Source organism: Rhopalosiphum maidis, chromosome 2, assembly GCF_003676215.2.
Source record: "Rhopalosiphum maidis isolate BTI-1 chromosome 2, ASM367621v3, whole genome shotgun sequence".
Lineage (NCBI taxonomy): Eukaryota > Metazoa > Arthropoda > Insecta > Hemiptera > Aphididae > Rhopalosiphum > Rhopalosiphum maidis.
In genome coordinates, this window is record NC_040878.1 from 53,482,107 (window position 1) to 53,496,777 (window position 14,671).

At 27.1% G+C, this 14,671-nt stretch overlaps 1 protein-coding gene across 1 annotated transcript; it reads right to left on the minus strand.

Annotated features, from left to right (window-relative positions):
• Positions 1 to 5,195: 5,195 nt before the first annotated feature.
• LOC113551973 lies at positions 5,196 to 12,902 on the minus strand. The gene is made up of 4 exons (XM_026954589.1): positions 12,517 to 12,902; positions 7,143 to 9,733; positions 5,686 to 7,078; positions 5,196 to 5,621 (listed from the first exon to the last, which is right to left on the minus strand). Exons 1-4 carry the CDS (start codon positions 12,886 to 12,888, stop codon positions 5,196 to 5,198), a joined length of 4,782 nt encoding a protein of 1,593 aa, XP_026810390.1. The 5' UTR covers positions 12,889 to 12,902.
• Between the last annotated feature and the right edge of the window lie 1,769 nt (positions 12,903 to 14,671).

The window sequence follows — 14,671 nt, forward strand, 5'->3', positions numbered from 1 at the left end:
AATCAATGTGTTTTATTCGGAGTACCAAAAGTTGACAGGGCACCTACAGATCCTCCAAACACAATTTGTGTGATTACGGAACAAAAAAAAAAAAAAAAGATTACAGAAACTGGGAACAAAATATGGCTTGATTAAAGGATGGTTCAGTGGTGAATGTTTGAAAAGATCGACAACTCAATTTCTCACTACTGACCAAGTTGATAAAAATGTTAAATTACCGGTGCGAGAAATGATTAAAAACATTTTCAGGAGGGCAAGGATTTTTGTCTTGTTCGTGTAAGGCAATAACTCGTTGCCAATCAAGTAGGTGTGCTTGTTTTAAAAACAAAATGATATGTAACGGTCGATGTCATAGTCAATTATCCTGTAAAAATAAATAATAATGAAGAAAAATGTATATAGGTATAGTTGATTAATTATTGTTAAATTTAATCAATTAACTATTTTGTTAATAAAAAAATATAAGAAATATAGGTAGTTAAGTAATAAAAGTATAATTAATTTCATGAATATATCATAACACTTCATAGGTAACACTGTTGGTTATAAAAAATATAATGTAATATGATATGATTTATTATGACTATAGTTATTGTTATATTTTTGTTCACAGTACAATATAGAAAAGTGTAGTTATAATACTATGATATCTGGTTTTATAATAATTACACAAAGTGCACAATATAAGTGTCGCCCATTTCATGAAATGGATGTCCATACGATGTATTTTCGTCAAAACTCACGATCTGGATGAATTTCATTATCTGGATATCCAGTTCACGAAACGAATGATTTCATTATGTGGATGCGACATGTACATATATTTTACCAACAGGGTCGTTATTTTAATAATAATCGATATCGTTGTGGACGGAAAACTATTTTAAGCTGCTCAAAATGAGCTATTATATGTGAGCGTAGCATATAGTTATTAGTAATATGATATGTATAGTGGCGTAGGTGACCGCGGGACCGGACGCGCTACCAGAAATCTGCAGGAATACCGATCCAGCAATTCCTACCCTGGCCGTTGCACGGAGTGGCCCCCCGGTCACGACCGCCCCGGCAGTCGTTACGCGAGACGCACTCAAGCCGAACCTCATTTTATCAAGCAGAAACTCTATGTATTAAATTAAGCATCTTCATAAGTTTATAAAGTAAATCGTAGTTCTAAAGTACCTAATAAACCTATCTTATAACCTATTATTTTAATCGTTTTCTCGTCTAATTCTTTCGCAACGTCCTGACTCTCTTCGACCCACGTAATTAACGCGCCGGTACACATCAGAGCAGAAGCGGTCTGTATCACTAAATCGTGTTATATTTTTGGATATAATTATTAAAGTAAAATTTAAATTTATTAAAATTCGTGGTAAGATAATTATATATATATATTATTATTTATTTTACCATTAGTATTACGGTAGGTTGATTCAATTTTTCCCGAATATATAGCATTATTTGGTTTTTAATAATTAATTTTTATAAGAGCAAAACATATATAATATTTATACGTTAAACCACATTATATGTATAACTATTGAGTCAATGTCACACCTTACCATGAAAAAGTGTGAATAGGTACATGAATAAATAATAACTTAATATTAGTCTACATATTTTGAAAATGCATTAATTCGCTCAGGATCTAAATAAAATCAATCTTGACATATATTAAAAATAAATAATAAATGCATGTTATTGTTGAATGGTTAATAGTATTATGGATATTATATAGTAAATATTCATCATTATAATATACTTCACATCACAAATGCATTAGTTGTTGCTGAAAGTTTATAAGCTTTTATAATAACCGCAACTTTGGAATTTCGCCTACATGTAAATATTATTATTGTAAATATGTTAAATATACTAATTGTAAGTAAAAAGTAGTATCGACAGTATCAAAACAATTATTTCACATTAAAAAAATCCTTTAAAAAAAATACCATAATTTTTATATTACGAGTGTTAAATTTTGTTTACTCTATAGGAAATAGAAACACCACAGTGTAGGTATTTGCATAGTTTTAATTGTTACAAATGAAAAAACGATTAACAGAAGATTGTTTTTGTGGATATTAATTTCACAATAGTCATTTTAACAAGTATAATTAAAATTGCATTTAACTTAACTATTATTAAGTGAAATCATGATATATTTCTAATATAAAGTATCTATAAAAAAAAATCTTAAAAATAATAGTATAATAATTAATCATTTTAATAATATGATAAATTGATAAAATCCGATAAACATTAATTTAAAAAGTAAAAATAAAACGAAACACTAACAATTTGTTTGCTTTAAAATGGAATCGTTTTTCAAATAAAATTAAATACAATTCATTTAAATTAAATTAAAACGAGAGATTTAATTTTTTATGACATATTATATTATTACAATTATCATATATCTTAATAATATTATTATTATTATTATGCATATAATTGTGATTTGTGAATATAACTAAATTATGTAAATAACCTAAAATAAAATGTTAATCGTATATTAACAATAAATAAATGTTATATTGTAATAAGTTATTTTTATATTATATTGATAATATTGTTTAACGAGAATAATTTACTTTTTATAAAATAACTTAGTAATTTAGTAATATTTTGTTTGTAATCCGACATGTTTTGTTTACTAACCCTATTTTTCAAACTGTGTTTTTTTAATAGATACGTAAAATTCTAGCAAGTAATTTCTTTGTAAAATAAGTATACCGGTAGATAAGCATATTATGTTAGTAAATGAACGTGCGACGCATGCATGAAAAATTAAATGCATTTATACAAATACTAATTAGATTCAACGTTGAAACTAATTATATGAAAAGTTGCTGAGAAACAGCTAAGAACGTTTAATGCGATCTAAAATAAAATTTCATGACATTCTTAATTTTTATATTCACAGTAAATACAAAACATATGTGTCGATTTAAAGAGATCTCAAAAATCATATAATTATTATTCCTTGGTTATGATGAAAACTACAAACACCTAAAAAAAAAACAAAATTCAGATAAATAGATAACAGTAAACAGAATGGCCATGACTTGATGTTTTTGGATAATCAGACTAGGCTATTCGTCAAGATTAGAAAATATTATGGTACTTAAGCATATAATAAATTTAAAAAATTAGCTTTTGAGGATTTTATATCGTATTTAAAAACTTGTAATTACATGTAATATGTCGATATATTTAAAATATATTAAATGAAAAAAAAATATTTATCGTATTTATATCTAAGCAATATTGTTTTACAATATGAAATTATTATATTCTGCGATAGAACTATATTTATTTTTTTCTTTGTATAAGGTACAAGTCTCACTATACAAATGTTATGGTTATTATTTGCACTGTACTATTGTAATACACTATAATTTATTTTAAAATACCCACTCATCTCTTAAAAATTTAGTTAAAAGTCCATCTATTCAATTTAAATACTTACAAATTAATTATCTACACAATTTAAATTAATTATAATTGACGTAACCCACTATACCTACATATTATTATTACATTTATTAGATTTAATATTCAATGACGGTTCAATATGATAGTTATATGGTTGAATTTGACGCCAGAAATTCAACGTACTAAATCAAAACAATTTAGATAATATATCTAATAGATTTAAAACTTTTATTGATGAGTATATCAATTTCTTAACCATAGTTTTCTTATTAGAAATTACTAATTTTTTGAATGAAAAGCATTACTAAAACAATTTAAATTCTGAGCGGCGCATGGACATTTTCATGCAAAATTTATTTTTGTTTCTATTAATTTGGATAAAAAATTATTCACTACGTCAAAATTCTTTAAAATTTAATATACTTGTATAATATAAATATTAAAGAGACATAGATACAATTTTTTTTTCGTGCATTTGAAGGTAGAATTTTGACAAATTTCGTTAAAGTTGCAAAAGTTGCAATTTATTTTGTACCTAGATAAAAATTCTTAAAAACTTTCTTTTTGTTTCTAAGTTTTTAAAATCGTATACAAGATTTTTCATATTTATTTCATAATTTAACCATAAATCACGTTTCACAGATAATGTTCTCAGCTGTATTGTATATTAATTTAAAGCCCGAGTGGTTCTACTCCAGGCAAAACAGTTTTTACTGTGTTCTACATTTGTAAGACAGAGACAACACATACACTTGGTAGCATCCTCTTAAAAATATCATTCCTGAAAATTTAAACTTTTATACATTTTATATTATTAAGAATTTTACTATACGCAATAACATTTTTGATTTATCTTGAAAAATTATTATTTTATAAGTTCTATGAATTTAATTTTCTGTTGTAAGTTACCTATAGAAAGATGAATTAGCGTTCTATAAGTACTATGTATGTATAATATAATATGATATACCTATATTATTATAATAATTAAATACAAATAATAAAATATGAATAATATTTTCATATTTTGGGAAAAAATTATATCAATCTACTCTAATATAAAAATAAAATAAATGGCTTAAGTAGATATATCAAAAAAACATATCACTTGGACATATATTCTGATAGATCGTTTCCACTCAAAATCATTTTTCGTGTATAATGAATTCATATTTAAGATTTAACACACCTACAGTAGAGCGGTACCCATTTATCTACCTTTTGGCTTTTTTATACGTTATGAATGTTATAATATTCTCAAAAGTATAATAATGATTATAATTATTTTTTGTGTTCAACTATTAACATTATAAATAAATAATTTAAGATTTGCTAATTAATTATACAAAATATTATGTCGTACAATAATTGTAATAAAGCAGTAATAACTGAACTATGTTATTATTTTCCAAATTAGAACACAATATTTTAAACAAATTTATGTATTTCAAGTATCCATGAATAATATAGAAAAAGAGTTGTCAAAATATATAATGTCAAATATGTTTTTAGTTACATATTATAGTATATTATTTATGCGTGGTATTATATAGGTATCTATTATAAAAAAGGTTAAGCTAAAATAACCGAAATGTTGGTAAATATTTAGTTGGATTTAAAAATCATTTTATTTACAATTGTTATGAGAACATAAATATTACAATAAAAATAATCTAAATGTAACATAACATAAGTATTCACAAAATAAATTATAGAAATAAATGTAAATATTTAAAAAGTTGAAAAATTATATCAAATTACATTATTAACTTATTTTTATCTTTTGAGCCAAAAAAATACCTACTAAATTCTGGTTTTTTAATCATAGCGTGTGGTTTTTTTGGTTTGGACTCATGAACATCTTGATCTTGATCTTGACCTTGTTCATTATCAGAGTTTTCTTCACTTTCTTGTTGATACTGAGGACGTTTAATAGGTGGTTCTTCTTCGTTTTCATCTTCTTCTCCACCTCCTCTTTCTCCTCCTTCTCCTTCTCTTTCTCCTTCTTCTCCTTCTCCTTCTCCTCTTTCTCCACCGCCTCTTCCTCCTTCTTCTTCATCTTCTTCTTGAACGGGTCCAGCGTTTTCGTCTTCTCCACTTTGTTGTTCAGGTCTTTCATCAACTTCTTCCTCCACAGGTATTTCTGTAGTTGTCGTTGTTGTCGTTGTAGTTCGTCTTCTTATCTAAAAATGATAATATAAACATTAGTATTTTAAATTAAAAAAAAAACATTTTGTATAGACAAACCTGTTTTTTTTTCGGTCGTATTATTTTTGGACAATCTGCTTTTTTTGGCGTTTCCTTGACATTTTCCTTTATTGATTCTTTATTTGGAAGTCTTAATTTAAATCTATGATCTATAGTAGGGCCTAATACGTTTCTGAATAAATCTTTGGTAGATCCTTTGAATCCAAATTTTCCAATAGATTCTTCGGCTATACCATCCTTAATTTTTTTTTCTAAATAAACAGGACCATTCGGTAATGCAGATTTTGTGTCTTCTTCGTTTTTTACTTTAACCACTTGCATCCATTTTCCAACTCCAGTATCTGGGTTAATAACATATATCAATGAACCCTTTTTATCGAACTGTGTACGTTCGACACCATTTGTACTGTTAGCTACACTGTCGTTGTAATTAATAATCTTAGTTTTGCTGTCTCCAAATGCTATTGCTGGTATGAACTTTGTCGTCGTTGACTCATACCTAGGTGTAGTAGAAAATGCCACATTTATTTCCTCCGGTAAAGTTTCAGAGTTATCCTGATCTGACACCAAATATTTACTGCTAAATACCTGATCACGTCTATTATAAAATGGAGTATTATGCACTACCCTTTTTACTCTGACTCGTGGCCGTTCAGTATGATAGTAATACCGTGGTTCTTTTCTTCTTACATCAACATTGACTGAAACATGGTCTCTTTTATCTCGCAACCGAGAACTATTTTGTGGAGAATATATTCTTACGGTAGCAGTAGGTGAGGATAAACTTACATTAGTATTAGTAAAAACATTTAATCTTCTCTGTTTTGGTTTTTGTAAATCTATACCTTTCATATTTCTTTTAGTTCTTCTATAATTCTGGATTTGAAATTTGTTTACTGTTTCGCCGATGTTTTTGTCCATCATTGTTGTAGTCTTAATTTTCGCGGATGGTGTCATTTTAATATTAAAAAAATTGTGGACAATTGATGAAACCATAACGTCATCTTCGCCAGTAAAAAAAGAAGTAATAGGGCTAAGGACATCAAGCAAATCGGCATCGTTTGATTCGTCATCCACTTTTACTTTTTTCAATATTTTTTTTATCTTGGGTTTCTTAGTTTTTTGCAATTTTTTCAATTTTTTATTATTTATTATTTTTGGTGGTGGAAGAAGGCCTTCAATTTTATTGTCTATTAAATGGTTGTTTCTTACATTAGATTCTGGTTTTTGAGTAGGATGTTGAATCGAATATTGTAAAACATGTTCATCATTTGAAGAAACATCAGAATCACTATCTTCTGGTTCTATTTTCGTATCATTGTTATAGACAACTGTTGATGCTTTAGTTGGAAATGTTAAAATAACTGGTTCTGGTATAATTGAATCCATACCTTGAATTTTATGATTAACGGGTAAAGTTTTATTATGTGATCTGTGAAAAAATAAATTTGAATTTTGAATTAAAAATTATTGTTTTTATGATTTATGATTTTTACCTTCGAGTTCGCACATCCTTAGTAGGGAACCATTGGTCAGAAATTAGTTCATCGGCAAAATTCCAGTCCACGTGTGGCTTGCCTGGTTGAATACCATCTTCTTCTTTTTCTGGAGGTTTTTTCACAGAGAATAATACATCCGGAAATCCAACATCTTTTTCTTTAAAGATAGGATTATCTAAAGGATCACTACCAAAATATTTTGTTTTGAAGCATCCTATCTTATCACCAAGAGCGTCTACTCTAGGATCTTTATTAGATGGTTCACCCTTCCATTCGCCATCCTCAGTTCTTTTAGGTACAATATCAGTGGGTGCTGACATATCAGTACACCGAACATTGTCTGTAGAAGCGTAAAACTCCATACCACCAGCAGTTTTTCGAGGTTTCAATATAGGATTTGTAGCATATCTTAATGCTGATTGTTTTGGAGCTTTTTTGTAATGAGGATATACAACAGTATCGACTGGAATTTCAGTTGTAGTACCACTTGAAGCAATGTTTATTACTTCTAAATCTCTACGGGTTCTTCTTGGATAATTATCGTTTAGAAGTTTAGCCAAATTATTCACCCGTTCATTATATTGTATTGGAAGTGGACGGTAAGAACCAGATTTATGAAATCCTGAGAAATGCGCCAACGTTAAATTTTCAACGTGACGGGTATTTTCATACTCAGATTTATCTCGACCTCGTAGCTCTTCAGTATTTTTTATTGAGTCCTTTGGTAAATGAGGATGTCTGCTATTCCAATAAACATTTCTGTCATTTAATTTAGGACTTTGTGTGGTTATTTCAATTTTTACTCCGCTATATCGACTCCCAGAAGGATAATGATCATCGTGATATACATATGAATAAGGATTGTTCATTTTCACTGACTTTTCATATGGAATCAATCTGTATATAGGCGATGATTTAGTGCCAGATCCTTCAAATCTTTTATTTGATTCAAATGTTGGATAACCATCTCCTTTATTAAATTTAGAATAATTGTCTTCTGATAGTTGAGAAGTTTGACCTCTAGTTTTAGGATAATTTTCCCAGTTTCTAGAAGCTTCATCTGATTGCTTGTAAATGTTTTTTGGTTGATTATTAAATTTTGAATATTCAGAAAGACGTGAACTATCATGTTTTATATTATGTGATGAAGGACTGCTATTTGATTCAATATTTGCGTGTCCCATATTAATATTATTTAATGGTTTTTGTTCATGATGGCTTTCATCGTTTAAGTGATGTTGCATATTTTGATAATTTGGATAAAACTCATATTTTGGATAAACGCGTATAGTTGGATCTCCTCTGGAATCATAGTTATTTTTTTTAAGTTTTGTTATAAATGGTGCATCGTACGTTTTTTGTGGACTAGTATCTTGAACAATAGAGCTCGTATACCGTGATCCTGAATTTCCACGATTTCCTAATTCTGTTTCAATGTCTCTATGATTTTTCTTTTGTTTCTCCTGATGAGTTTCAGGTTTAATGTTTATATTGAATATTTCTAAAGGTCCACTTTGAACTGCTTTATTTTTATTTCTTTGATTCAAAGCACTTCCGTTTTGTTTGTTAATATTATGAGTAATACCTGTTTTAAAATTATTCGAAGGCAAATTTATAGTATCAAAGGATAAATTTTCTCTTGAAGACTTCTTTATTTTTTTATGTTTTGAATTTATGGCACTACCATCGTAATTTGTCTGAGGAATAAATTCATAATTTGAATATGGTGATATTTGTGGTTTTTTATTAGCTACACCTACATTTTCTAACTTAGGCCTTACATTTCTATCCGGCTTGTTTGATGATCCTGGAGTCAATAAATCTGTTGGATATATATATTGGTATGGCTGTGTATCGTGATTTATTGAATACCCATACTTTGTAGCATGGCCGTTTAATTCGTGTAATTCTGAATTCATTTTCGATTTAACTGGTTTTTTATTTACATTATTATTTCTTTTATAATCCGTTGGTGGTGAAATTGGTATCCAGGGAGAATTATCATAACTTCCTATCACGTCTGTTTGAGATTTTTGCACGTCACTTTTTTGATGTTTTCTTGGCCTACTCCTGGTTCTATTCGTATGATCATTTTTATTTTGTTTTACTGTATTTCGAGAGCTATCATGCCGCATAATTGGCCTATACGTTGTTGGTTCTACATTATCTCTAGTTTTACTAAAACTAGGAACTCGTCTAGATTCTGCACCTTCATTTTTAGAATCTTTTTTTTCTGATTGTGTTAGGTTTTGCACAACAATTATCTTTCCACCATCAAACTTTGAATAATTACCTGATGACTTTTCACTTATAGGGCTGCTATCATTAATAATTACTTTTCTTTTATCACCATCATCTTCGTATCTAGTTTTTTTACCTGTAGTTGTTTTATGTCGACTCCAAGTCCCCCGACCTGATGGTGCAACTGTTGCTACATGGTCTTTCGTTTCTTCTACATTTTGTGACGAACTATTTTTAGGTCCGAAAACCTCTACGCTTTGATTATCCTTTACTTCTTCTTCAATTTTTAATTTTTTTGAACCACCATGATCGTATCCGGCATCTTCATAACCTTGCTCTTCATAAACCTAAAAATTAAAAATACTAATTATAATAACAATAACTTTCTATTATATTTAAATAGCGTCTAACGCATGTGGAATTTATGAAATCTATCGATTTTCCCATTATTATTCACTTGAGTAATAAGCAAATGGTATTAACTTGGTTTTCATTTATGTCAATAAGATACGCCATTGTCTATTAACTTTTCACACAGAATTGTAGTTTTAACTTATAGTTACTTTGTGCAGTACTAAAAACAAATAGAAGACCAAATCGTTGATACAAAACACTAAATGTCTGTTTTATACTTATTGTTTTAAAAAATAAAAAGATCTTTCCAACATATTATGAATAAATCGTTCAGAATTTTAGAAACTACAAGAGAGATCTATATGGATGATATTACATTGAATTCGATGAAAAATAGTCTTTATTTCTATACACAATACAAGAGGCCTTGAGTTCAATTATCATGAAACTATATGAAATAGTCGTGAAATCGAGTATGATGTGGTTTAAACTTCATAATTACGTGGTTTTCGAAACCGTTGTCATATATGACTACAAGTAAGTACACATGTTATGACATGTGTAAGGTTATAATAGAATTTTTTATAAAAAATAACTCTCTATTATAAAATTAGTTTATTTTAAATATAAGACAAGTTATTAATTTAAAAATAATTGATATGCTATTTAATAATTTACTGGTCATATTTACAGTATTAGGCTATTTGCTTATAACTAACGATATCGTTAATTTTAATATTGTTACTAGAACATATACAATTTATTTATATTTATACCTATATTATAGAATTTATAATATTTCACTAATTAACAAAATATAATGTTTCTAACTATATGACATCAAAAATTATTTTTATTTTTAATTTTAAAATAACTACTTATTTTAAATATAATTTATAACTTTTGTACAAAAATCTATAGTTATTTTAGATAAATATATACTTAAACAATTTAAATAAAGATATTAAAAATATAGCTGCATCTCCTAACGTTATATTACAATCCGTGAGCTATTCTTTTTCGCCTTAAAGTAATTTATGTTTGCTACTATATATGTCACTGTAGTATTTGTTGTAAAACAGTTAATCTAAGTTAACTATTGTAAAAATAACACTTAACTATAATACCTTCGATTATTGTACCTACATTGCACACGAAAATTGAATGAATATTAACATTGAAAAAGTAATAATCGATCAATTATTAGCCATTAATATTGGAGAACAATGAATAGAACCGATTATTTTACGACGTAAGTATAGAACAATTTATATGTTAAAAGTGTATGTTCCATAAAATAAAAATACTAAGACATATAATAATTAATGCTGCACTATTTATATTCATAAATTTATATTAGATACAATAAACACGATTTCTAAGATATATTTCATACATTTTCCTATAGGTAAAAGATAATATATAAATATATATAAAAGTAATGGAAAATGAGACGTAATGCTCAATGAATCTCAAAAAATTAAAAACTCTACACCACTTTAAAAACCAGTGCTGAGCTTTATTTATTGATCTTTTTAATGCCTGTCATTGCCAGGCTAACTTCCAATATTTTTCTTAAATAACCTCGTTAAAAGTTTATACAATTTTGGTTTTTATGTTCTTGCAGTTTCGATTACCTTGTTTTACCAATATCCGATTAATATAATGTATCCATGGACTATAAAATAATTAAAATATTCTAAATTTATGTAACACTATTAGCCAAGACATTTGGGCGAAATTAAGATTAATTAAAAATGTATATATTTATATATAATAATGTTGGTAAATAGGTGTATTACATGCAATAATTTTTTAAATAGTGATAAAGGCTCATAAATAATTGAATGTATGCTTGACAATTTTGCACCGATACGACGATATGATATGATAAATTATAATTTATAAATAATCAATCAAAAAATAATTACCATTTATGAGTTATAATTCATATTACCAAATTGTATAAACTTCAAATGAACTTTATTCAAATATTTTATTTTATTAAGATACAATATTTAATTATATTTATATTAAAAATATAATTAAATAGAAAATTATATGTACTAAAATCACTGATACTATATCACTTACAGAAAATTAGGAAGAACGAATTAATTGGTTCATAAAAATTAAATATATATATATATTATTTATTTTTATTGTCTATCTCATATACTGAATATTATTAAGTATTTTATCATATATTATATATATATATATTAAAATATTTGATAAAATAAATAGTACCTTTTGAAATGGATTAACCAAATTAACATGAAAATGAATGATAAATAATCGATTTGCATATACAATATAAGTATATACTACATAAATACATAATATAGTGTACCTACCTAGTTTTGTTAATTTTAGGAAAAAACATTGTATGTAATATTATATACTAGGAAGGTAATTAAAATGTTAAGATAAAATTGAGCAAAATAATAAAATATAAAATGGATATTTATTAAACTAGGTATACATAATATGTGTAATATAATATACAGTGGAGTCGCGATAACTCAAAAAACTTGATAACTCGAATTTTTTTTTTATTCCCCTAGAAATATAAATTAATATAAATTCGAGTTAAATATCTCAAATAATACATATCTCGAAGCGAATTATTTTTATCTCCCTTCAACTTTGAATTATTGCGACTCGACTTTATAAGTATACTAATTATATGTTATTCATTTATATTTTATTTTCCTATGTTGTTAAGGAAATAAATGACAATATAAAACAAAGTATCATAATATGTTTAACTGACCTCTTGTGTCTTCTTATGAGTTACGACTTCTCTAAGTCTAGGTGCATTTGCTACTTCTTCTGAAGTTGCAGCTTCTTCCATTGCGGCCTCCTGCGGAAGTCGCTTAACAGCATCATATCTTCGAACCTGCACGTACGTCTGTTTGGGTACAAAATCCAATTGGACACTAGGAGGTGGTGTCCCCAAGTCGCCAACGATCTTAACCCGCGTCGGCACATCCCTTGGAAGCTCATGATCGGATACATAGTTTCGGACACCGTATTCGTCACCATCGTTAATTTTTCTATCATCACTTTCGGGAAGTACCGAGTGCACGTTTGATGATAAAGCGGCGGGACATATTACGCACAACACAAGACGTATCAGTAGCATGTTATGTCGGCATGTCAAGAGCGTCGTCACGATACTAAATCACTTTTACTCGGAGTGGTCGTCTGGGAAAACCTTTCTCCGTAGCCGAACGAAGGGAAACAAAAAACTGTGTGATGAAAAAAATAAATAAACATTGACCAATGTGGAAAATTCGAGCCTCCGGAACTACTGGTTGGCATGCGGTTATAAGATTATCGTCCGGTTCGTTAGCTGCAAGTGAAAACAATTAAAACCATGACAAATAAAAAAGAAAGAAAAATATCTATTGTCTACCTTCATTGAATGATGTCGGATCAGCCGATAAAATGCGTATAACTATCAAAAACATTATGAACTATAAAATATTATAATAATGCTTATAAAATCATAGGTGACGCCTATATTAATAAACGAACCAAATAAGATACTTTATTTTTATTTATATTATTGACTATATTAAACATATTTTGTCAGATTTCTGGGTTTAATTACATTTTTATATTTTGAATAAATTTAAAATAATTATATTTTATGTATACTTACATTATATTTTATTATCCATTAAATATACTAAAAATACGTTTATTTATAGAAATATGCATAGAATTCTATTAGTATTATGATTTTATGAATATTAAAAAGTATTATATTGTGTCTTGATAGAAAAAACTTACTATGGATAGATATATGTTTATTAATTACTATAATATAAGTAAAAATATTCTGGCAGTATTTATTAACAGATAAACATACACGTCATTTATAACTCTAATATTATTTTTCTACATTTCAATTTCTACCCATAATATATTATCGTGAATAAACGATACTATACAAACATTTATACTGTTCACTGATTTTCATCTGCTATATACGGCCATCACTCGGTTAATGTCTGTGGTCTCCAATATATATATATTAATTTCCCAATCTCGTCAGTTGTCACAATCTATATATACTTCTATTCATTTACACTATATTACGCTATATTCTAGTATCTAAAATCAGATATAAAAACTTGAATTTTTTTTTAACACGTTATTTTCTAAATAATTAATTTTTCCTAGTTATTTGATTCAAAAATTACATACTTTAGAATTTTTTTCGCAGTTTATTATCGTAAACAAGTAGAATCAATAATAATTGACAGCATTTACGAAATAAAAAATAAAAATTATTGACATGTAGGTAATATATTTCATATTACTAAACATTCTTTTGTTCGGAAATTGGCAAGTAACGACTATGCCATTATTTATATATTGATATAATATCATGTTTTTTTTTTGCATCTAGGTATCTATAATTATTGTAAACACCTATTTAATAATATTTTAATATGTAATACGAGTATATTTTTTTTATTTTATTTTAGATCATTTTTAAAATTGTTCCAGGTTGTATAATTTTGTCATTCAATCCGGAACGATGTAGATAACAGTAATTGAGTCACTGAGTAATAATGATTGAGTGATGTACCTATTGCCAATACGTGTGTAAAAAATTTAAAAGACAAGTAACATTTTGTTTAAATTAAATATCATATAGAATTATCTATACACACCTATATAATGATTAATGAGTAATGACCTATAAACTATAGAATATTAATATAGACCACAGTGTTTGAAAATAGGGCGAAACATTCAATTTTTTATTGATACTGGCAATTTTAATTATTTGTCTAGGTACTGTATTATTTTGAAATTCAATGTATTACATTTAAAAAACGGGTAACATCTAAGCAATATCACTACAGTGAAATAGGTATTCAATTTTAATTAGATTCAATTATTATCTAAAG